At 37.2% G+C, this 27,321-nt stretch overlaps 1 protein-coding gene across 1 annotated transcript in view; it reads right to left on the bottom strand.

Annotated features, from left to right (window-relative positions):
- The window catches only part of itgbl1 (integrin, beta-like 1), a 684,868-nt gene that overhangs the window by 633,515 nt on the left and 24,032 nt on the right, over positions 1–27,321 (bottom strand). The window contains exon 2 of the mRNA XM_028799973.2: positions 24,095–24,297. Within this exon, the coding sequence (XP_028655806.1) occupies positions 24,095–24,297 (203 nt within the window). The remainder of the gene's footprint in view (positions 1–24,094; positions 24,298–27,321) is intronic.

Genomic DNA, 27,321 nt, shown 5'->3' with positions numbered 1-27,321 from the left:
CTGGTCTGGCCTAAATGAGTGTGGATATGTGTGCAATTGTCTGGCTTCCTAGCTAAGACTAAACCTGCCCCGCAGTTCCACCCACTGCTATGTCAGGCTTCAGTTCTTCAAGAACCTACAATGAAAAAAATGGGTTGTAAAATATATTGGTGGATAAGTAAATAAAAGTTTTTTCAATAATAATATACTAGGTTGCAAGGTGTTCATTTGTTTTCATAACTGTTTCATTTGTTTTCAGAACTGTGTAAATTACTAAAAGTTTACTGAATGCATTAAACTGTACTTGGGATTTAATACTGTAAAACAAACAGTATTGTGTTAAACAGCACATTTATTTAAAGAGCATTCTCCCAAACTTTAAAAGCCACACAAATGTAATTTGAGGTGGGGGAAGGACATGTTATTGAAAAAGTTCAGCAACCATCCTGAATTAGACTGTTTCAGATTGTTGTGATATATGGCCGGCAGCTTATCCCGGCCAATACCCCCATGCCGCTAGATGGAGTCCTCCCTGCAACATGGATACCATGGGGGCTGCCAGGGGACGCTGCAGGGAGGCACAATGGTTTTTATTATAGCTTGGAAGTACTCCCTAATCATGGAGACGGAAGGAATTAAGTATTTCCGGGCTGAAGAAAAGAAGTTTTCATCTGACTTGGATGTGCTGTGAAATCACATGGACTGAGGGACAGAAGCACTTCTGGGTCAAGGAATATAAAAGGATTATGGGAAACCCCAGCAGACTGAGCCGAGTTGGGAGGGTGTAGAATGGAGCTTCTGGGAGTGGAGGATTGATTAGTGTATTGATTATTGATTTATGGAGCATTGTGTTATTGTAATAAATAGAATTATTAGACTTTTACCTGGTGTCAGAACGTGTTGTCTACGGGTTCAGGGGTCGACAGGGACCCTAATTTCCCACACTGTCCAGATCTCGAAAGCCAGGAAACTAAATTCCTGCTCATGTTGAAAAAGTATGGAAATGAAAACTTTTCTAGAACAAACCCATATTGGGTCTTATCTAGCCCCCCACTTATTTGGGATTTTATTTCTCAAATTAAACTAAAAAGTTGTTCTTATCTCTATATGCAGTATTGCAAGAAGTATGATTTTGAAGTAAGTATGACAGAAGTTTCAGAGTAAAGCAGTTATACTCATCAATCACAGAACCAGAGAATGGCAAAATTATACATGTTAACTGAGCACATGCAAGTAAGAATTTTGCTTACATTGTACAGTACACATGACATACAAACCCTATAATTCCAACATTTATTTACATGTGGTGTGTGTTTTCTTCCACTGCCCAAGTACAATATTTATTTATATATACAATATAAAGTTTAATATATCACTCTAAATTTTCTTTAAAGCCAGCGACTGAGTGCCAAGTGATGTATTGGGCAGTACCCAGTAAACCCAGCTTGCTGCTGTTATAAGCTCAAAATTTCACAAGCACAAATTCTTGAACAATGACTCAAAAATGCCAAATAGAGGAAAAAGTTACTGTCACTCACCGGATAGCAATAAAGAGACCCATATGAAATCTTTATAAATAAAACAACTTATTTTAAGCTCCAAAGAGAACAAAAGGCAAAGAAAGTAATGACTTTAAAAGGAAACACAAAAGAGAACAAAGTCCCAATATGAAATTGAAGAATGGTCAAAAATAAAGCAGAGAGGTCAAAAATCCAGTAATCACAAATGCACAAAAAAAAATAAATTAAAAGAACCACAAAGTGGGTTAACCCAGACTTTAAAGAGATGAGGGAAGTCCCTTGATGATGGGCAGGTGACCCCGTTTTTTGTGAGACTACCCACAAAGCACATGGCACATAATAAAAGTTGCTGAAACATAAAGAAATAAAACAATCAATAATGTTAATGTAAACAATGAATAAAAAGATATAAACACAAGATTTGAACCCAGCCAGGGGAGGAACCCTGGCTAAAATACAACAGCCACACCCCATAAAGAAATAGTCAAGGATAAAAACGGATGAACAATCTAACGTTTATGTAAATAGTACTTCAACAATCTAGTAATCCATAGTGAGGCCCCACCCCTGAAGACACAGAACAGAACTGATGTTAAAGGATTGGACAAAATAAAAAACAGAGAATAAGACAATGGTGTTTTGTTGTGAAAAGATGTTGGCACAACCTTCCTAAAACATAAATCCCTCATCTCAATACACACTTTTTTTTTTCCATAGACCCACAGTTAAATGTCATCTTCTCAACTTCTATGCTCCATTAATGCACTAACCCATCTTAAAGGAGACGCAACCTACAGCCACTATGTACTTACACCCTGGTCTATGGTCTGATTTCACCCAGGGTGATTTGCTAATGTGACTTTTCTTTCTAGGAGATGTCTCTCCTATTATCTCTCCCTGGTTCAGCAGAACAAAGCAACAAGTCAAGCAGGGGAGAAGGTTTAGATACTTATTTATTCATTATAGTCTTCCACATTACTTCAAATTCCAAAATCAGAAGCAGTGCAAGTGAGTGTGACAGTCACGCCATACAATCTGGATATTTAGCAGCTTTCACAGACAGTGCTATGTAAAATTAACAGCTAGGATCTGCTGTACTCATTTCCTTCATAATTTTGAATACTTTGATCATGTCATCTCCTAATTTCCCTTTGCTTAAACTGGAAAGTTTCAGCTCTTTCAATTTCTCCTAATAACTTGGCCTAATCATTCATCTCTGCTCTTTTTCTAGCACTGCTATATCTTTTTTTGTAATATGATGATCAAAGCAGCACACAGAACTCCAGATGAGGCTTTACAAGTGTGTTATATAATTTCCTTTGACATGTACTCCACACATTGTGATATATAACCTTCTATTAACATTCTATTAACCATCTTGATCGATTCTGAATACTGTTTTGATGTACTGTAGATACAGATGAGTTCACTATGACTCCAATGTCATTCTCATATGGGATACTTTGAAGTTTCATACCTCGTATGATATATATATTGTGACAGATAGGGGGCGCTATCGCTCCCTTGAACCCTCCAATCAAATGCCAGACGCCAGGTAAAAGTCCAAATATTATATTTATTCGAACACAAAGCACCCTCCTCTCCACAGTACTCATATACAAACACAATACTACAATAATCAAACACTAATCCTCCACACTCCCAGACGCATTGCCACCCTTCCACCTAGCTCAGCTCGTCTGTCTGGGATTTCCCACAATCCTTTATAGTCCATGACACGGAAGTGCTTCGGAACCCTCAGTCCATATGACTTCTTAGCACTTCTGGGTCAGATCAAAAGCTCTTCTTTTTCATTCATGTGACTGGGACGTACTTCCGGGGTGTAAGGAAAATAGATGTCCTTGTGTCTCCCTGCAGCGACTCCTGGCAGTCCCCATGGTAGCCAGCAGGGCTATGCATAAAAACTTCGTTGTCCATAATTCCCTGCTGGCATTCGGGGCACTTCCATGCTGCAAGGAGGGCTCCATCTAGCGGCCTGGGGGTATTGGCCTGGATGAATGACCGGCCATATCTCACAATATATATCCAATATTTCTACTAACTATGTGTAATATCTTACATTTACTTTCATTACATTTCATCCACCACAAATCTAGCCAAGTCTGTATGCTGCCCAAATCCCTCTTTAAGAATTTAGCTGAATCTAACTATCTGTCCTTCTCCCTAGTTTGCTATCTGCAAACTTAACCAGCTTATTGATTATATTCTTTTTAAGATCATTTGTGTATGAGGGGCACCTCCATTAAAATTAGTTCCCCTCACCATAGCCATTTTCTTCCTGTGCTGGAGCCAATCTTGCACCCACCTACAAACTGTGCTTTAAATTCCCACTTCTTTTAGTATGATCACTAAACTTCCATGTACTACCTTATCAAAACCCTTCAAAAAATTAAGATAACTATTATCATGTGCACTGCTGTTATAGTAAGTTTTCATTACTTCCTCATATACTTTCAACGTATTAGTGAAACATGATCTTCCCATGCCTCGCAGTTAGGAGACCTGGGTTCGCTTCCCGGGTCCACCCTGCGTGGAGTTTGCATGTTCTCCCCGTGTCTGCGTGGGTTTCCCCCGGGTGCTCCGGTTTCCTCCCATAGTCCAAAGACATGCAGGTTAGGTGGATTGGCGATTCTAAATTGGCCCTAGTGTGTGCTTGGTGTGTGGGTGTGTTTGTGTGTGTCCTGCGGTGGGTTGGCACCCTGCCCGGGATTGTTTCCTGCCTTGTGCCCTATGTTGGCTGGGATTGGCTCCAGCAGACCCCTGTAACCCTGTGTTCGGATTCAGTGGGTTAGGAAATGGATGGATGGATGGATGATCTTCCCATCTGAAACCATGTGGAGTATATGTTAGTACTCCTGTTCTAGACATGTGCTGCTCAATCTTTTCCTTAATAATTGCTTCTATTAATTTATATTACTAGCCTATGGTTACTTGCATCAGCCTGATCATCATTTTTTTTTATAAAATAGGATAGTAATTACTAGCCTCCAATTTCCTCATTGCTGAGAGATTTTTGAAAAATATGTGCCAAAATAGGTGCTTAAGTGCTTGAGAATATATTTTGTCTGGTCCTGATCATTTTCTCAATTCCAGGTTATTTAATCTGAGCAGTAATGTTCTTTGTGCAATTTTAAAATCACTAATTGTCTCTTTATTAGCCCCTGTTAATTTTGGGAGGTTATTGACTTCTTCAAACTTATACCCTTTCAGTAAAATGCAAGCTTAAAGCATTTGCTGTACATTCTCACCTTTACTGCTCCTAGTACTCTTCACCTCCTTGCTGACCCATGTTTTACTACTAAAATGCTGAAAATATCTCTTTAGGTCATCTTTTGCCTTTTCTGCTTTTTAGTCTTCCTAATATCTTTTACACCATTGCTCTCATATGTATCTTTCCTATTATCTTTTCTCAGGTTGACAGAACAGAGAAGGAGCAGATTTAGATATTTAGTTATTATAGCCTTTACTTAATATCAGAAGCAAAGCAAGTGTGACGAGTTAGCAATGGAGTAATTAGCCTTATATGCCTTATACAGCTGTTTTTTTCCTTTGTAACTTCCTTTCTTGCTCCTTACTTATCCACCACAGAGTTGCTTTAATTTCTTACTGCTTCTAAAATTTTGGATACATTTATTCTGCATTATACACTCATAAGAAAACCAACTTATATTCATCATCTAATCTTTAGGATGTGAGTAGAAACCACAGTACCTTGAGACAGCCCTTTAGAACAAAAAAGTAACCAGGCTGGAGATTTACCATCTATCCTTAAAGGTATAGGAAAGAAGCAAAAAAAAAACCCTGCCTATATACTACAGTTACCATAACAACATACTTTACAAAGCATTGTGCAGGAATTCAGAAATACCTGAACAGCAATACAGCATTTAGAGCTTATTTAAAGCATTTCATATATTTCTATATATATTTTTTCTATATATTTGTATATTCATACAATAAAGATTTGAGATGAGAAGTAAAAATAAGAGGAAAAAGTAGAATATTTCACATTGTTCTTTGTTGTTTGCACACAAATGTGCTTTCTGTGGTTTTCTCCACTTAATATAAATTAATAGTAAGTCTTACAACACATAGTATTTGGCTGCAAAATAATTATACACAATATCAACATAAACTAACTATGCTAACTAACTAAAGTAAACTAAAATAACTATGCAACTTAATTGCATCACCAAATTCAGATATACAGTATCCTCGTTAATAAAATTCCTGTGTGGGTCCATGTGTCCGTGTGTGTGTGTCTTCTGGTGAAGTGCGCATGCGCGGGGCACGGTGCGATGCTTCAAAGGCCGCCTGACTTGTCACACAAGACAGAGAGGGCGGGACCTATAAAATATTGCGCGGCCGATCCAATTGGATTTCGGTAAATGAGGTAAGACCTAAAACATAACGCACGAAAAATCCAATTGGGTACTGAGACGCGGAGACCAGCTTCCCCAAAGAGGTGGGATTAGTGTTTGTTGTTGTGCAAGTGTTCACTCTGAGGATGTCAGATTTGCGATTAACAAATAAAATAAAATATTTCTTTTGGAATCATTGTATTTACATGCAATATAACACAAGCTGGAATCACCATTTAGCCTGTAAATGGAAAACCAGGGTAATATGTAGGAAATACCATACAGATAGGAGCAGAAAACACCATTTCCATGCAGACAATGATCAGACATGGCATTTGAATTCAAGTTGCGGAATCCATGAAGCAGTGGTGCTAATTACTGCTCAATCTTGAAAATTAGTTCTGTTATTTTTAAATAAAAATAAAGAAATGGGTCAAGCAGCAATCATCAGGAAAATTCAAGAAGAATGTCAAGAAGAAGATCAGTAGTGGCAGATGCTTTTAGTTGATCTATAATACACCTTGTCTTTTTCTGTTCATATTTGGTATATCATTAATAACTGTCAAAGCTTCAATTTTGTTGCTATGATTTGATTTCAGGCCAGATTTGAAACAAAATATCAATGTTATATCACATGTCTACATTCTACTTTCTGTATTTTCATGTTAACAGAATTGATTATGGATTTCTGCCTATTTCTTTTGATATTTATGCTTAATTTACTCTGTTTAACCCTTTCTTTGTCAAACAGCTAAGAAACAGCCAATGTTGTCACAATATATCGATCTTTTTAAAAATCAATTTAAAAAATGAAAGTCAGCACATACAGTAATTTAAGGCAGTCTCTTTGTCTAATTGTCTATGCAGAAATTGCTACAATTTATTTCTGAAATTAAAAGTAGTGTTAGATATTTTGAGAACTAATTTACATTTTCATTGGGGATAAATGAGAGGGATTAACTTGAAAATGCCAGTCTAATGAGATTTTTAATTACAATGCTACTATTAATAGAAGGATTAAAGTATTACTAGCTATCTGACAAACAACAACAACTTTAATGAGGTTGTCAATGACACTTGAATATTGATCCTAGGATCAAAAAATGTTGGCAGAGTTTTAATGAACAAATCTTTTTTATAAATAAGTAAATAAATAACATTGAAACTGAGGTAGGGCGGCACGGTGGCGCAGTGGGTAGCACTGCTGCCTAGCAGTTAGGAGTCCCGGGTTTGCTTCCCGGGTCCTCCCTGCATGGAGTTTGCATGTTCTTTCCATGTCTGCATGGGTTTCCTCCGGGTACTCCGGTTTCCTCCCACAGTCCAAACACATGCAGGTTAGGTTCTAAATTGCAATTCTACATTGTACCTAGTGTGTGTGTGTGTGTGTGTGTGTGTGTGTGTGTGTGTGTGTGTGTGTGTGTGTGTGTGCATGCCCTAGGGTGGGCTGGAGCCCTGCCCTGGGTTTGTTTAAAGGCCTTGCACCCTCTGTTGGCTGGGATTGGATCCAGCAGACCCTCGTGACCATGTAGTTAGGATATAGCGGGTTGGATAATGGATGGATGAATGGAAACTGAGGTAGCATTATAATATGGAAGATAAAAATAATACTGTGTAGAAGACAAGAGGGCGGCACGGTGGCGCATTGGGTGGCACTGCTGCCTCGCAGTTAGGAGACCCCTGCGTGGAGTTTGCATATTCTCCCCATGTCTGCGTGGGTTTCCTCCCACAGTTTTCTCCCACAGTCCAAAGACATGCAGGTTAGGTGCTTTGGCGATTCTAAATTGTCCTTGGTGTGTGTGTGTGTGTATGTGTGTGCGTGCCCTGCGGTGGGCTGGCACCCTGTTTGGGGTTTGTTTCCTGCCTTGCACCCTGTGTTAGCTGGGATTGGCTCCAGCAGACCCCCGTGACCCTGTAGTTAGGATATAGCAGGTTGGATAATGGCTGGATGGATAGAAGACAAGATGATAATTGGTAAGGCACTAATTGAAATAATTTAAGTACGGATTGTGTCAAATGTTTAAAATTGGTGTTCAAGGTATCCTTCAAAGCTGCACTGATGAACACACCGAAGACTGATAGCAATCTAAAAGGGAAAGTTGGAATATACAGCATAATTATGCTATATTGACAGTCTTTGCACAATATGAATATGAGATCTTGTTTATAGATTTGTTATGCCTTAACTTTGTAGTGATGCTGCATATGCGGTTTTGTTTCTGTCCTGTACCATATCACTACGCATAATTGCTGATTCTGGTGAGAATTAATAGTGGACAATATACTGGTTGATAGGGTATAAAGTCTTCTTCCAGTATGGATAATGTAAAAACTATTTCACCAGTATACTAAAAATTAATGAAAAACACATTTGAACATAACACATGAATCCATACCATTTTCTAAGGCTGCTTAATCCTGAGCTGGGTCGTGGAGACTGGAGCCTATCCCAGAAAGCATAGGGCACAAGACAGGGCACCAGTCCATCACAGGGGAACATACTCACACATGCGCACGCACCCACCACACACCCACTAGGGCCAATTTAGCATCACCAGTCCACCTAACCTATATGTCTTTGGACAGTGGGAGCAAACCAGAGTGCCCAGAGGAAACAGATATAGAAATGGAAAGAACCTGCAAAATCAATTCAGGGAGGACCCAGTAGGACAAAGTGGGCATTGTGTATTCTGCTAGGCTTTTGTGGCACACCAGGCCTATTAAGAATGCTGTCTTAACAGGGATACAGGCATCCAGATATTCCTTACCCACTTGCATTCCAAACTAAGTGACTGAACTACTACTTGTACCACGGTCTGCCTGGACTTCACCTGAAAACAAAGGGGTAAATTAGAGTTGCGCTGACGTCCCTACAGAAGCTCCTGTACAGACCTTTTGAGCCAGAAGGTGGGAACTGTACTTGAACAAGAACAAAGACCTATCATTCAAAGGATTACAACTAAGATGGACAGTAGAACTCCCATATTAGAAGAGACGTATTTTGTAAATGAAGTGATTTTAATCCAATCAGGAGAAGTTTCAACCTTCCTGTAAAATTACATGCAACTCATCTCTCAAAGTAAACGAGAGGAGTAGGAACAGAAGAAGAGAATGGTGAGTTAAGAAACATTGAGGGATTCTCTCTGGGCCCCATCTCTGGGATTCTCTCAGAGACCGGGAACTCTCCAAAATGACTAAAAATATCTGAATCCTGATCTCTAAACCTATGAGCTATGAGCTGCTTCTTTGGAGAGCCAAAGTCAGCAAACTCTTTTCTTTGTGAGTCTGAGAGCTGAGATCCTGTCTGCCAAGCTAGGCACTGAGCACTGTCTGCTAATTGGCAGCCAACATTCAAGAAGGTAAAGTTTTGTACTAGAAAGACTAATGCCTTTTCTCTAAGAAGTGGCAAAAGACAGCAGAAGGTAAGCTGAGGAATTAGCAGCACAATACTGACATGTATCATTCAGATGAATAATCTTTAGCTTGAACCCAGAGCATCAACAAAGCAACAACTCCACACAACATCAGACATCATCTATAAAGACTTGGTATCTTAAAATTATTTATCTGTGTCAAAATAAAGTAGAACTCTAAATAACCATTTAACAGCCAGCCTATATGCTAGACTGTCTGGTCTGTCTGTACCCAGTCTTATATGTCAATATATACAGTATATGCATTTAACATACTTCTATAATCCTTGTGTTTATCAATAAATTGTATTACTCTGTTTGTTAAAATGAGTGTGCCTCAGTTACCCTAATAAAAGTCTAAAGGTTGGAGACCCCCTCCTACAACAGAGAAAGATAAAGTAAATAAAGTAAGAGCCATGCCGAATTATTGGATTAATTACTCATATTCCCAAAGGCAAAACTGATAATTAATTAACCAAATTACAATTTCTTTTCCAAATACCTCATTATAATGGATGTCCTCCTGGGTGGATATCTTATTGATTATTAATCACCAAAACTCCTACATTATTATTGCATCCCTAAGTGGGAATCTTATTGATTAATAATCATCAAAAATCCTACAACCCAGGATGCAAACCCTGGTCTCCAACCCCAGTCTCCTTGTTTCAAGGCAGCAGTGCTACAACTGCACCCCCCAAAACTAATTTTTTGTCATAATATTGGTGTCTTAAAGGGAATGTGTTTGTGTATGTGATCTGTATGTAATCAGTAAACCTACTCTTTTAAGAGAATTATTCAGAGTGCTGTAGTAGTTTAGCTTAATTGGTAAGTCAATGCAAAACAGGAAGGGAGGACAGGAAGAAGCTGCGTCTTGTACTGTGTTTGCTTGGCAGAGACAATGGCAGCAAGTAAGGGAGAAAGAACAAAGCTGTACTTTTGTTGGTTCAAGATAGGTGAAGTCTTGCAGTCAAATCTTTCTTAGTAGCCAAGTGTTAACAAGCATTTCAATGGATACGATGCTTGTCTGTGGTAATTACATAAATGCATAAATTAATCAGTAATACATTTTTTATTTGTTGAGAAACTAAGTTTCAGTCTGAAAAGTATATACAAATACAATTTACCAACATCTAGTGTGGCCTGCAGTGGGACCTACAACCACCCAAATCCGACACAGACAAATGCAGGACACAAGTACAGCACACATTTTAATTTTTTTCTCGTGGGAAACGCTTTCCCTTGTTTCCCATCTGCACAGCACAGTTCCAAGATCAATACAGCATCAAAAGCAAGCTTTTTTTCTTTCTTCTCTTTCACTTTCTTCCTCTCTTTCTGCCTCCACTCCTCCTGGGAAGCTTTGTCCTCCATTTCCCGACTCTGGCTCCTGGAATAGTGCCAGCTGGCTCCTTTTATAAAGCACCCAGCAGTGCTCCAGGTGTCCCATAATCTTCTTCCGGCAGGACCAGGTGTAGTGGAAGTGCTGCAACAAAAGGCTCAGCAGTTCCTGCAGCACCCCCTGGCAGTGCCCACAGAACCCAACAGGGCTGCACCAAACTCCAGCTCCCATGGAGCTCTGTGGGTGTCTGAGGCACTGCTGCCACCTGGGGACCTGCCATTTAGCACGCTCCGGGGTAGGTGATGCCCTTTCACTATAGAGGCTGGGTTCACCACACTTGCAAAACTGTCCAAATTTTCAATTATATGGTGATAAGGATTTTAGGTCCTACTGCCCACTCCTAGTTAGAATGAAATCATCTTATACACAGAGAAAATCACATGTATTTAAAACTGGATCGCATCACCTTCCTTAGAGTAGAAGACTTTCTGAACTGTGTTGGTAGTGTCTAGGGGAATTTTAAATGTATTTTATATAAAATTTATTATATACATATACTGTATATATATATATATATGTTGGTATCCTTTTCTAATATGTAACTATATCAGTTTATTCTGATGTGATTGTCTTTTGTCACACATATACGATATGGAGACGGCTGAAGGCCCTAAATGATAGTAATTCCACGCCAGACCAGAGGGTGGCAGGGTGAGCTGACTGTCTCTCTCAATCTCTTGCAGACCATCCATGGGAAACCATGGTACCACTGTTGATGCTACTTCTGTTTCTGGCACCATTGATGATGTCACTTCTGTTTCCAGCGGCACTTCTGGTCCCAATGACGTCACTTCCTGTACTGGCCTTTAAAGCCGTCATCTTGCCTCCATACCATCAGTTCTGTTTTGGACTCATACCTATGAACATCTCTGTTCAAATGTAACCAATTTTGCAGCCAAGGAACAATATATGGGTGGTTGCCTCAAACCTTTCTGATGACTTTGTGTCGTTCTTGTGACACTTTATAAACTGGTGGTATATTGGAATGTACAGTAGAGGTTTGGTGCTAGCTTAATGTCATCCATCCCAGTTTATTAAAGTGTAGTGGCAAGAATATTAGCAAATCTATTGGTGACTTCATCACCCATTCTTAAATCACAGGAGTTCACTACCTCTATATATTTGTCATTTTTGACCTAGAAAGTCATTCATTTTCTGAACCTGCATTTTCTAAATCAAGGTCAGGGAAGATGAAATCTTACCTGCATGATAGGAGCCCTGGATTAAATGCCTATCTCTCAGAGGCCACAGTTGTGCACATATCTGCAATCACTCATACTGGATCAATTAGTTGTTACTAATCAACCTAATATGTGCTTAGAAATACAAACCATATAGAACAAACAAAACTTTAGTGTGTAAAGATACTATTGTTCCCTTTGAACTTTTTTTGCTGCCTATTCTAACACCTAGAATCCACGAGTTAATGTGAGAAGGGTCAGTGACCATTTGCATCTCTAATGGTAAATATAATGTTATCTTCTTGTATCTCTAGAATTGATTTGTTGTTCATGGATCACAGTTAAGGTTACTGACAACAGCTTACTTTTAGCCAGTCTGCTTCAAAGTCTGTTTCTGACATCATAAAGCAGAGAATATATAATTTCTAATTTTTTACTGCTTCAAAATCTGCTTACTGTAGGAATTTAAATTATGACAGATTTTGAGCTTTCAGGTATTTCTATGAATTTCTATGAATGAATGAATGTTTCTCCTTTCCTTTTTCCATAACTTTACATGAACCTCCTGCTTTAAGATGTCAGAGACTGACTTTAAAGCTGATTGCTTAAAAGTGAATGACTCTCTTGAACACAACCTTGATGTTGTCACAGGAACAACAGAAATACAGGGATATTTCATCCACCGTAACTTTAGCAAAACTACCAGTATACAACCTCCTGATAAAGCAACATCTTCAAAGGCTGTTTGGCAAGACAGGGCCTTCTCATAAGAATAACCTAGAGGGCAAGCCGAAATATGATTGAGGGTCTCCTAAAGGCTGTATTTATCATGCCATCCAGGAAGTCCACAAATTTCTGCATGTCTATCACTTTGTCTCCAATTTAAAGTAGAAGCTTTAGCCCTGCCTGAGGATGAGAGACTAGGTCAGTAGAAGCTATAACTAATTATTCATAAATAGAATTGTTTGGCTGTCTGGGGAGGAGTGGCATGCTGTAGTACTTACCCTCCCCAGGTGAACCAGGAAAAATGTTTGTTTTTTTGGTAACAATATATGGATAATAATTACTTTGTAGGCAATTATTAAGATTAACATCATCCATCACAGTTTATTAAAGTGTTAATTTAAAATGGCTAAGGCAGAATGTATAAGGTCTGGCTCAGATGAATTTCCACTAACATTTAAAAAAGAAACAGAAAGATGTATTTGAGGAAAAGAGAATAGAAAGAGTAAAAAAGCAATCACTATGCTCCAAAATGTACAACATTGCAGTCCAGATGTTCCAAAACCCAGATTATGACAGCAGTATTATCAGGGCATATATTATATTTCTTTAGTACCAGCCTGTAGTACTAGAGTGTTGTACCGTGTTAGCCATTATGAATGTAGAGAAAAGCCAAACAAAATGACACCTTTTATTGGCTAATTAAAAAGATTACAATATGCAAGCTTTCGAGGCAACTCAGGCCGCTTCTTCAGGCAAGATGAAAATTTCCATGTTTCCAACCTGGAAGTGTCGTAAACAGCATAAAAGACGACAGAGATAACCTTTACTTTATATAGAACACAACTTCAACTCACATTACTGTACTAGACTGTGTCTTAAATGCTGGCATTTGTATTTTACATCTGGAACGCAGGCAGTTTAAGTGACATACTCGGGACCACACAGTGAGTCACAGGTGGGTAATACTGTAAATCAGCAAGCATGTTTAAAATGTCATACTTTACCTACTAAGATATATTTCCTGCAAGACATGCTATAGATTAACCACTGGAGGAAGACTGTACAATATAAGACTATATGACAAGCATCTACTATAATTGATTTTAAAAAAAAATCTTACTTTTTTGCTAAATTGTCACTTAATGCTTCACCAATGTAATTTCCCACTTTAAAAATTTTTAAACCACAGACACTTTTATCCTCACATCTACAATATAATCAGATGGGGCTTATCCTGACAGGAATGAACATGTTTCTCTTTAGCACATTTATCATGCTAACTATTGAGTTAATATGTTGTGTTCAGATCACATATTCACTATACAGAATAAAAGAAAGGCGCATGGCTATGCGTCTGCATAATTCGTGAAGGCAAGTTAGTGAGTGAACGACTAATACAAAAAAAAAGACAACAGTTGTGATCAAGTTGAAGCTCAGATGCTTTAAACCAACAGCTTTATAGTGTGAAGCCTGTTGACAGACAAGTGTTTAGCTTGAAATAATAGCAGTAAATTAATTTTAAAAATCAATAAAATATTTACAGATCAAGTTCCCATCCTCAACAACCTGAATGAGAAGTTAATACTCATCATGCTGTTGGTATCTTTGCCTTTTTAAATGTTGTTAGTACTAATAAAGCTCTCTGAGACCCTGTAGCAGATTAAGTGGCTTTGAGATGTACAGTATATACTAGCAGGGGAAGTCCAAACTGCCCAGAGTTGACAAAAGTGCAGGTGAGGTCATTAAGTAAATTTCCAGGAGGAAAGATTTTTTTTATAATAGAGAGAAATGTTTGAATATTGGTTTCATGTATATTTCGCATTGTAAAATTTCTGTTGCAAGTCTAACATAATGTGTACAAACAAAATAGTCTCTAACATAGTTAGGATATACTTTTTTAGTTATTTCCATTATACTTATTTTTTTTCTCATACAGTGATCTACAACTCCCTTGTTTGACTTATTCTGAAAACATAGTCAGACCAAATATTGTTCAGTACATCTCTTGTGAGAGAAATGTGGGAATTTAGGTTGGTCTCTATTTCACTTTCTTTAGATTACCAATTTCCTATCACATTCACATTGCCTATAAATCCAGAAAGTCTTTATCACAGTCTTGACTGACCTTTTTTTTCTTACCTCAAAGATCTATTAATAAATTGTACAATTCCCACTCACCTCATTAACGTGATCTGCTGGGTAACCGAACCTTGCTCAAAGAGAGTTTCCTTTGCTTAGTTACACCATATTTCATTTGTCCAACTGAATTGCTGATATTTATAATCTATTAACTGGCTGTCATTTGTTATGTTGTAATCACAGAAGACTTTTAGCACCATGACGGAAGTTAACATTCCATTACATTTCATGCTTGTGGTTTTCAAGTCCATTAAACTACAGTATAATTCAAGTCATCAGCCGTTAGAGATTGGATATTTACAGTTAAAGTCATGAACAGCTGCTTTCCTAATAGAAATTGTATGACTTAGAAGGCATGTTGCAATAGTTTTATCACCTTCCTTTTGAATTTGAAGAATACATCTTTACTTTATAGAACTCATTTTTTTAGTATTGCCAAGAAAGTTACAAAATATAAAGATTTTGACAATTTAGCTGAATTAGACAAAACTATTCTCATCTGAGTTGATGTATTACTAGAGCAATTTTCCCCCTGAGGTGCTATGTACACTAACTTTGGGTAAGGTAATTGAGGTAAGAATAGAATTGGAACAGAAGGAATATGGCATTTTATATCTCTTACTTAATTTGTCTTTTCTCTAAGCAATGAGGATTTCATACATTATTTTGTTTTCTAAAATGCTCTGAAAAGCTTTAGTCAATTAGTCACTGGTAAAGTGTATTTTCTGAATCAGTAGCTACAGACTGTTGCTTGTGGATATTAGTTTATGCTTAATAACCTACATGTCTATAACATTACTTGACATTCTATATTTTTTTTATTACAAATCTATTTACCCTCTTTGAGTGAACTAGGAAGTTGTGGTGGGGCAGCAAAACCAAGCTTAACTCGTAAGCTAATGTCATCATGTCATCATCATAGCACAAAATATTAGCAGAAATCCTAAAAAGATTGACAAAGATTTTTGAGCTTCTCTTCATGTTTGTGCTACCTATGTATTGGTAGGTTAGTATAAAGAAAGGCTAACATATGGCAAAATCAGGAGTCATATAGTTGTAGCTGCACTGAAAAAATTGAAAAAATTAAGAAATTGGGTTTGTGTATGAGACAGTGGGATGACGCCAGGAGGCCTTGGTATCTCTTTAACACTCAGAGCTTCCAGAATAGACTATGGTCATTATGACTCTGAAGTGTTCTGAAGATTTATGGCTGGCTAAATATTTCAGGAGTTACGGGATGTTCTGTGTACAGATAAGGGGAATGCAAAAGGAACATGAAAGTGAAATTTGCATACCTTACGAATTTTCTCATTTAATGCACAGTAATATGGGAGCTATGTCATTATAGTTCATTAGTAGTGCCCCAATGCCAAGGAACAACATCCATTTACCTATAAGGAAATGTTAATCTTTACACTATAGTGCAAAACCGAGTGTTATCATTTTATACAGTCTTTTAAACAATAAAAATAGATATTTAAACTATATTGTGTTAACAATGTTGAATATTTAATATTTTGCTTTTGTTATATTAATTATTGCATTAATTACTGTGATTGTTGTGTATTATGAAATGCATTTGCTAAGTATGACTGTCCAAAAAATAATGAATTCATGAATAATTAATAAAAGAATATAGAGGAGAAAATACAGTAAAGGGATTTGGCCTGTAAAAAAAATATACCTCTAGTCTACTCTCAGCTGTAACAACTGTGTTGTTAAATATGATTGTGTCGTTTTGGTACCAAGACAATCTTCTGAGAAAACACTCTAAATATTAGAGATTTGTTTACTCTCAGCTTTGTTTTTAATTCATGCAGAAAAAAATGCCATCCATACTGTGACGCAAAATATGGCAACAGACTTAGTCCATCAAGGGCATGTGTCTGGGACTGCCTTTATTTCCTAGCCACCCTGACAAGGAAAAAATACATAGTACAACAGATGAATGGAAAAATAATACTAACTTCATTATCACCATACATGTGCAAATGGCTCATAATATGTTATAGTTCATTATATACAGTACAGTATGTGATAATATATATTGCCAAACACGTTACCTCGGTGCACAGGGGAAACAGAATGAAGTTGCCACAGTCAGTAAACCAGTTTGTGCTTCCCTTCTTATATTGGACAGGGTTTTAAAACCATTTATGTCACATCCACTCCACCTTCAGCCTCTTCCACCTTGTTTTGTTATTGTGGTTGTCAGAGGTAATAATGGAATGAAGACAATGATAAATGTTGGGGTGCCAACACTCGATTGTGCAATTATGGAATGAAATGTTGCTTTAACAGAAAAGTGGTACCTATCAAGGCTTATTATTAGGGTTCTAAGGAACTCTGTTTCTTCAGCTCTCGGGTCAACAAGTGACCCCTCCTTCTAGGAAGCTGTGCTTTTATAGTTCAGGGGCCGGACAGGGTGGGGTCAGTTGCCTTCACTGGACAGACTCTTAGTATGGTGGAGACAAAGGAAGATGACATGGTTAGCCACAGCATCCCCTCTCAGCCGGTGGATGTATCACATACCTAGGAGGAACCTAGAACATAAAGATCACCTTCTGATCCATATGCATGACTATATCTCTCTATATAAAAAATCCAACATCTCTCTGTCTGTATGTCTGTCCGCTTTTCACAAGAGAACTACTTAATGGATTTAGATCATGTTTTTTTCTATAATTTGCTTGAACATTCCGGTTGATTTTGCGAATTCTCACATTGCGCTATGTATCATAGTTCGTTTTTGGTACTGATTTATTTGCACAAATGCGAGAGAGACGCAATGGGCTGAGGGGAGTGGAGTGGAACCCACCTCACTCACACGCCAGCCTCGGGGAGTACCTTACCTCCGCTTAGCTAGCGAACAAGAGAACTACTTAACGGATTTAGATGAGATTTTTTTCTGTAATTTGCTTGAACATTCCAGTTGATTTTGCTACTTCTCTCATTGCTCTGAGTATCATAGTTCACTTGCAGGAGCGATATATTCATACTAATCCGAGACAGAGACTGTGGGCCAAGGGGAGGGGGAAGCGTGACGTCAGGAGTGGGGAGCTAGGAAGGACCCTTCTCACTGTCCTGTTTCACTACTACACGGGCGGAGCCGCGGGGAATGGCTAGTATATATATATATATATACAACTCAAAAAAATTAAAGGAACACTTTTAATCAGAGTATAGCATCGAGTCAATGAAACTTCTGGGATATTGATCTGGTCAGTTAAGTAGCAGAGGGGGTTGTTAATCAGTGAAAGAAATTAACAACAGGTGCACTAGAGGGGCAACAGTATGACAGCACCTGAAAACAGGAATGGTTTAACAGGTGGAGGCGACTGACATTTTTCCCTCCTCATCTTTTCTGACTGTTTTTTCACTAGTTTTTCATTTGGCTACGGTCAGTGTCACTACTGGTAGCATGAGGCGATACCTGGACACTACAGAGGTTGCACAGGTAGTCCAACTTTTCCAGAATGCCACATCAATACGTACCATTGCCAGAAGGTTTGCTGTGTCTCCCAGCACAGTCTCAAGGACATGGAGGAGATTCCAGGAGACAGGCAGTTACTCTAGGCGAGCTGGACAGTGCCATAGAAAGTTCTTAACCCATCAGCAGGACCAGTATCTGCTCCTTTGGGCAAGGAGGAACAGGATGAGCACTGCCAGATGCCTACAAAATGACCCCCAGCAGGCCACTGGTGTGAATGTCTCTAACCAAACAATCAGAAACAGACTTCATGAAGGTGGTCTGAGGGTCCGACGTCATCTAGTAGGCCCTGTGCTCACTGGCCGGCACCATGGAGCTTGATTGGCATTTGCCATAGAATACCAGAATTGGCAGGTCCACCACTGGTGCCCTGTGCTTTTCACAGATGAGAGCAGGTTCACCCTGAGCACATGTGACAGACATGAAAGGGTCTGAAAAAACTGTGGTGTACATTATGCTGCCTGTAACATCATTCAGCATGACCGGTTTGGTGGTGGGTCAGTGATGGTCTGTGGAGGCATATCCATGAAGGGACGCACAGACCTCTACAGACTAGACAAAGGCACCTTGACTGCCATTAGGTATCGGGATGAAATCCTTGGACCCATTGTCATACCCTATGCTGGTGCAGTGGGTCCTGGGTTCCTCTTGGTGCATGAAAATGCCCAGCCTCATGTAGCGAGAGTATGCAGGCAGTTCCTGGAGGATGAAGGAATTGATGCCATTAACAGGCCCCCACACTCGTCTGACCTAAATCCAATGGAACACCTCTGGGACATTATGTTTCGGTCCACCTGACGCTGCCAGGTTGCACCTTAGACTGTCCAGGAGCTCAGTGATGCCCTTGTCCAGATCTGGTAGGAGATCCCCCAGGACACCATCCATCATCTCATTAGGAGCATGCCCAGACGTTGTCAGGCATGCATACAAGCACATGGGGGCCATACAAACTACTGAGTATGATTTTGAGTTGCTGCAATGAAATTTCAGCAAAATGAACTAGTCTTCCGCATCATTTTTCACTTTGATATTTGGGGTGTCTTTGAATTCAGCCCTTTGTAGGTTGATAATTTTCATTTCCATCAAATGATGTGGTATCCTTTCGTTCCTAACACATTACCCAGTCTATATCAGTATAGATATCCAGCAGGATTTTTTTCACATTGAGATCTGATGTGTTTTCAAAGTTTTCCTTTAATTTTTTTGAGCAGTTTAAGTCAAGACTATATATACAAAGTTAAATATCCCTAATCCGAAAATTCCAATGTCTGAAATATTCCAATTATAAAGTTAAATCTATTTATAAGCACTGACATGACACCACTTATGTTGCCTCTATTTTTTTTTTTTTACTGCTGAGTGGATGTGAACAACATAGAGTATGTGCAGATTTCAAATGGATTTATTCATTCTGAGATTTGTGTCTGGGCCCTGTGAAGCATCGAGCGATTTGAAGTTAGGACACATGCTTAGTAATTGGAGTTGGGGTTCCTCGTGAAGCAGCAAGCACCACAAAGCACCATTCCTTGATCAAAAAAAAAACAAAAAACATAGGAGGCCACAAGTGGAAAATTCCACAGCAGTGGTATCTTTTATAAAACTCTGAATAGATTTGAGTAATAAAATATGCATACACCAAACTCACAAGAAAATGTGTACACCAAAATAAATTCTGATTTGTGAAACCTGGATTACATGGTTTAAAGCAATTTAACTTTATAAATCACAATCATCTTGTAAATGTGCATATGAGAATCTGTCTCAAAATTCATATTCACATTATGGATGACTTTTTCAATAATGAAATATCACTGCTTACGTTTAACAAAAGCAGCTCTAATCTTGCTAGATGCCTTTATTGCAATATGAGTGCAGTACAGTGTTCCAATTACGTTAAGAAAACCAGACACTACTACAAAATCCCTTACGCAATAACAATAGTACAAAGGGCAATACCTGTCATAAAACTGAAGAAACAGTTTCATAAGATGTGGCCAAAATAACAATTGGAAGCATTAACATATATATAAATATATCAAGGTAATATTTAGGTAGGAAAATCCATTATTTAGAATAAAAAATAAATGTCGCCAATTTAAATCTAGCTATTATTTATAAGCATACAGTAACTGTCAGGACACACATTACTGTAGCAAATGTAACCCAGCAAAGGACTTCTGGCAGAAGAAACATAATTGTAACTTTCCATTTGAAATTAGAATAGAAAGGATATTTTTTATACACTAAAACTGATTTTAAAAATGTACAGCATTAAATTTTATTTCTGAATGTTTAATTTCCATAGGTGACTTTTATGTTTTTTGTTTATTTTTTGATACTGCTTGTCTATACTACAGTGTTGCACCAGTAGTAGAGCGCATTTTTACAAGTAGAAATGCCTGTGCCTGAATAATTATATACTCATGATCTGATAGAGCTCGCTGACAGATTCTTTTTGGAGCTTTACACTAAAGTCCTTTGGGTGTTTTAAAAAAAGATTTTGCAAGGCTGTGTAGTGTTGTTTTGTGTTTTTGAAAAAAACATTTATTTATTTATTTATTTATTTATATGTAGAGGAAGAAACTGGAGCAAATATTTTCGTTTGACAAACACAATTTCACAGAATTTAGCTGTTATAACCATGCAAAACCCACAGAGAAATTTAAACAGCTCCAGTATTGCATGTTCTGCTCTTGTTTATCAGATTTAATTATGCACACTGAACTGAAAGGATTCACCTTCAGTTGACATTTTACAGGAAAGATTGAACAAATTCTAAATGAGTTGTTCAGACCTCAAGAGAGCTGCGCAGTCAGGAATCATTCTTTAATGCTTCATTTTACAGGTGAAAAGTACTACAGACTTTAGTGGTCCTTCCTGGGTATTCATGAATTTTCTAAATAAGAATTTAGTAAACTGGACAACCCTGTGAAAACCCTTAAAATGATTTACTTAGTAATATCCTCTTTGCCGTAGGCTGATGCTAACAGACAACCCCTTGCTTTTGAATTACCTAGAGGCAGCTGCAAATGTAGTCTATAGAGAATGAAGGGAATGCGTGAACACAGACGCTGGAATAAGATGTTACAGAAGGAATTTATATTAATTGGGCTGAGTGGTCTTCACAACCAGCATCCTTTTTTATAATACTGTTTTGAAGTGATTTATATTATAACAAGTATGTAAGGAAAAAAAATACTTTTTTCTCTGAAACATATTACCTAATTACAACATTAACAAGTATATCTCAATAATTATATGCAGAATTATTATTTATCTATGTATAGCATTGCATTTCACCAAATATATAACTTGAATAATGAAATAATAGAAATTGCTAGTACACAATGTTTACACACAGTTTTAAAATTGATTTGTACATATTATTATTTGAACATAAATTAACAGAACAAGATACAGAGGACAGAAAGATATGGAAGAAGATGATCCACTGTGACAACCCCTAACGGGAGCAGCCAAAAGTAGAAGAAGATTACTTGAACATAATATATTATACATACTACAACTGTGCATCTCTAAAATAGTTCATAAATTGATTGCTCTGTAGTTGTGATGTACTTTACGTCTACAAGCTACCTAGCTTACCACTACAAACTAGCTGCTGGTTTGATTTCAAGAAACGTTTCAATGGAGAAAGAAAGCATTGGTCATACATTGGACACACAGACACAAATGACAAAGAGAATCATGTACTCAAGAAAACAAGCTGAGGTCAACACTTTATAACCAAAATTGAATTCCTTGTTTTAGACTGTTTTGGTTAAAGTTTAATAGCATAAGATCTTCTAAGGAGCACAAAGGAACTTTTTCCCAAAGTCCATCCGCATCTTGATCAAGGAAAATGTCTAGAAATACATGATGCTCTAGTGTTAACTGTCTTACATTGAGTTATATATTTAGTTATTATTTATTACATATTTATAATTCTCCCCGTGACCCTGTGTTCGGATTCACCGGGTTGGAAAATGGATGGATGGATGGATGGATATTTATAATTCTGTTAATTATTTTTCATATTTTCAAAGTCAAGTTATTATTTATTACATATTTAGAACTGTATTAATGAGTTTTGATATTTTCAAAGTCATGTATTATTGTTATTGTTTTTAAAGGCACAGACATTGGAATTGAGCAACTAAGCATTTCACCACATATTATACTGTATATAAAATTCATATATGACAAATCAAATTTGATTTGATTTGTGTTTTTTTTTGGCTGATGTGTGACACATATTCTTTTATGCTCACTTTGATGTCATTTGAGATCATAAGAACTCATGCAACAAGAAAACAAATAATGTTCAAAACACTTTGGTGTTAGATATAGTAACCTGCAGTGAAAAAAAAATCAATTCTGTTTTCTCTTGTTTTACTATTGATGACATCGCAAAATGTCTGTCACTGCACGTTAGACAGATCCCTCCATATTTAAATTATCTAACATCTATCATGGACAAAACCCCAATTGTGATCTTTGCCATTTGGCTAAGACCTTGTTGGCTTGTATGTTTTGGTATTTTCCTATATTACAACCTTTTTGGCTAAAGCTACCTGCTTATAGATTGGAAATTCCCTTACAACAGTGTAGACTATCTACCGATGAAGTCACCATGATTTCCTGTACTATGGTGTTAGTGCTTCAACTGATCTTGCTCAACTAGATCATTCTGTTTGCATGAAACTGTGCAGAAATTCTTTACAATTTTCGAAGAATCCATTAATGTTATTCTAAAGTAAATCTGATGTATTCCTGCAAACCTTTCTGTTAAACTCCTGTTGTTTTAATCAAAATGTAGAAGTTTAAGTAATGAGTTTTTCATTAATAACTATCTCTTTGCATTTGACAATGGTATTTTTTTGTTGTTTAAGATAAATTAATCTTAATTCTTTCCATGATTGACTGGATTTATTGTATTTTGGGTTGGACTCATTTTTTATCGTTTGCTTTTTGCAATGTATGTTTGATTATTGAATTTTAACTATTCTGTTTTAAAGCAAATATCTGGAAAAAAAAACTTTGACAAAAAGGGAATATAAAAGCATAGTAATAGTTTAATAATAATTTATGAATAATAGTGGCATCAGTTATAAAGTGGTTATAGAACTGTAAAAAGTGCGATCAGTATTTTCAAATACTTCAAAGTCCAAAAGGCAACATTTTTTCAAAATTAATAGACATTTTAAAGATGAAGTTATTTTACCTTCATAATCAATGGCTGCTTTCATAATTAATTTTCTCAGATTCTTAAGCTGGTATGAAGAATAACCTTTTAAAAATATTGTTCCATATGCATATGAAACTTGATTATGAAAATTAAGTTATTGATACTACCATCTATACTTGAATTTATGAAATTTTCTAATTTGCAAGTACATGTTATCACGTAATTTACGTCAAGATCACAAAATCCTACTGTGAAATAAAACAAAAAACCTTTCCAAAACATGCACTGCCTCTCAAAAATGAAAAGAAAGTGTTATAACCTGACTATTTAATATCAATAAGATTTAGCTTCATCGCACTGTTGTGTGATAAAAGCCAGCACTGTCATATGCAGACAACAAAGTTTACTTCTTACTAGTATATAGTGTATTATTTTTAGCTGTTCAGTGTGCCACCACTCCACTCTAAATTCAGTTACTTCACAGATTAATGTGGCAAGAGTAGCTTTTGTCACTGTCTTCCTGTAGATGGCCTTTAACATTCTTCCTGGACTACAATATCAAAGATACACTGCTTAATTTACATAAAGTAGCTCACAAACTATCATGACAACATACTCAAGATTCAAGCAGCAACAGTCCAAGCAACATAGTGAAAAAATGCAGATAAATATTTACTTACCACCACAGGTTTTGCCATCATACGTTGTGCAGACCCAATCATGGCACTCACAGCGTGGGCCATAATATTTCCCAGGTTCAGTAACTTGACATATGCAAACTCCACAATCACATTTTCCTCTGCCGCTGCAAATCAAGCCTTCAGGAGTTCTACAACGCCTGTTAGATGCCTCTGCTGATAGTTTACAAATACCAGATGAAGACCTTGAGATGGGAATGAGAAAATAAATTTGTTATTTTATGGTTTTTACTATTTGTGATAAAAAATGCTGGTGTTGTTCACATCAAAATGTATCTTTGAGTAGAATAGGCTATTAATAATACTGAGATTTGTTAGAAAGGACATTTACAGTTAGAAGGTGTATATGAATTACTTTAAATACATGGCAACGTTTCCCTGCTTCCTTTTCAATGTCCTTTTCCAAGTCTAATTTAAATGTAAAGGTGTACAATCACTGAATCTAATTTTTACTTCTTTTTTTACACTAACATATATGATACCATAAAGCTTACAAGAGTTAGCAAGCAGTTTCCTAATGTTTTTTCTATAAATGCAGCTTAGCATAGTTAACTTTAAACCACTGTTTTTTTTTAAATAAAGCATTTTAAATTATTTTTTAAAATGCAGATACTTAAGTCATTAGTAACAACCAAGCAGAAAATTGCTCTAATGGTGGCAAAGTTGTTCTACTGGTGCATGAGTACCAGTGTGTTGAACAAGAATCTGAAAAAGAAAGGAAGGAGTGTGGTTTGGTTGTTGATCTTGGCTTCTCTTTATTTTTCTGTGTTTCTTTACAAATTAATTTTAAAAAGCATCACGTTTGCCACAACATGTTTTAACACTTTAATATTCAAGATGACCATGTGCCAGAGTGATTATCACTGTTGTGATGTTGTTGGGGGCATTTCTATGCAGCAGTTTCATAAGATTCATAATGATGTCAGAAACCTAGGTATCATCTTTGAGTCATCACTAAGTTTTGAAAAACAAATCTTCATGGTAGTAAAGTCCAGTTTTTACCAACTGAGGCAAATTTCTAAACTAAAATCCTTTCTTTTACAGAAGGACTTGGAAACAGTCATTCATGCCTTTAGTACATCTCGACTAGATTATTGTAATTACTTATATGTGAGGCTGCCAAAATCTGCTCTGTCGCGCCTTCGGCTGGTTCAAAATGCTGCAGCTAGATTTTTAGTTGGGGCGAGAAAAAAGGATCACATATCCCCCATTTTAGCCTCTCTCCACTGGCTACCGGTGAAGTGTCGCATTCATTTTAAAATCTTTTTTAAAGCCTTGCATGGTATTGCTCCAAAATAAATCTGTGACCTCCTTCACCCCTATGTGCCACTAAGAGCACTGAGGTCATCTGGACGATTACTCCTTGTAGTGCCAAGATCTCAGCTGAAGTCGAGGGGAAACCGAGCTTTTTCAGTTGTTGCTCCTAGGCTTTGGAATGACTTTCCACTGCACATCAGGTCTTCATCCTCTATCAAGGTTTTTTAAAAGTCAGCTTAAGACCTACTTGTTTTCTTCTGTCTTTCACTGTGTATAATGGGATTTTGGTGGATGTTACAATTAAGTTTGTTTTATTAATCTGCTTTTGCATGATTGTTTGTATAGTGTTTATTTTAATTAAATAATCTAATCTAAAATCTAGAAAAAGACAACTTTTTTTGTTTTTAATTCCTAGGTTTGTTTTCAAACTTTGGTTTTAACTAACTGTTTAATGAGGTTTTGACAAAAATGATTTTGACTTCTTCCTGGTATTCTGATCTTTTTCCTGTCCCCTAACAGCATCATTGCTAGCTCCCATATTCTAAATAATCATATTTTCATCTCCAGGGGCCTCATGCATAACGCAGTGCGTAGAATTCGCACTATAACATGACATAAGCACAAAAGCCGAAATGTGCTTATGCACAGAAAAATCCAGATGCAGGAATCTGTGCGTTCGCCAACTTCCGCGTTCTTCCGCTACATAAATCCTGCTCAGCGTAGAAATAAACGCACGTGCACACGCTTGCTGTCCCGCCCCAACTCCTCCCAGAATTACGCCTCTTTCAAGATGCAAATCAATATAAATAACCCTTAAGCCAAGCGTCCTGTGAAAAGGCAATGGCAAAAGTACGAGGAAAAATAGAAGAATTTCAGTGAATACCAAATGGAGGCAAAGAAAAATGTACTATTTGTTGGTTTAAACAGTTATATAAACAACAAAAGGAAGTTGATTGAGTGACATAGCGTGTCGGAGAAACTCGAAAGCTCAAGTTCACAAAGTTGCACAGTGCCCGAAATAAAAAAGTTGTCACATCAAAGTCGGCATGAAAAGGCGACTCGTAGCCCACCGTCTGAGTGTCATATGAAAGCGTATTAGGGTACAGTGAAAAAAAAGGCACACAGTGTGAAAAAAGCACAAAATGTCAACTTTAATCTCGAAATTTCCACTTTAATCACGTAGTTTATTTTGTCATTAAAGTAGAACATCATAAACTTCATCTTAAAATCGTTTAATTTACTAGTTTCTCAAATCCCATCATTGTTGTTGTGTATTTGATCTTATATGTGCTCTATGTGCCTGAATCAATACGTGCTCATCTTCCGACAGGACACAGAATCCATTACGTTCGTAAAATTACAGCTGAGTAATTAAAATACTGAGAAGTATACGTGACATAATTTTCATGATGATAGGAGTTAAAGCATGTTATTAAACATGGGAATACGGTGGCGCAGTGATTGTTCATGTCTTACAGCAAGATGCTTGCTGCGCCATGCGCGACCTTCAATGAAATGCTTTATTACAGAAGTACTGTCTTTTTCAAACGTACTAACCCCCAATTCCTGTCCTTACTTTTCTTTCTCCAAATACCCAATCGCCACACAATCAGCTCTGTAATAGACGTTAAGCCATCTGTAAGCTTAGAACGCCGATTCTTCAAAACTTTTAAGGAACATCGAAATATCTTCGTAATGTTTAATTATTCTATACATCTATCCTTCCAGTGTCGCGCCAGCCACAGCATGAAAACAGCGAGGCAGGAACAATCAGTGAATGAAGCTCAAGCTCGCTAGCGCTGCGGCACCGTGTAGTTAAAGTTAAAAGTTTTATCTGTATAATATAATCAACATATTTTGCTGCATTTCATCTTAAAAATGATATTGTCATCATATGTAAATACGCACTTTATAAAGTGGCTCAGGATGTGCAATGTTATAACCGTATCATA

The sequence above is a fragment of the Erpetoichthys calabaricus genome, chromosome 4 (genome assembly GCF_900747795.2).
Source record: "Erpetoichthys calabaricus chromosome 4, fErpCal1.3, whole genome shotgun sequence".
NCBI classification, from domain to species: domain Eukaryota; kingdom Metazoa; phylum Chordata; class Cladistia; order Polypteriformes; family Polypteridae; genus Erpetoichthys; species Erpetoichthys calabaricus.
Note: the sequence above shows the minus strand (reverse complement) of the source record. Positions and strands in the feature narration are given on the sequence as shown.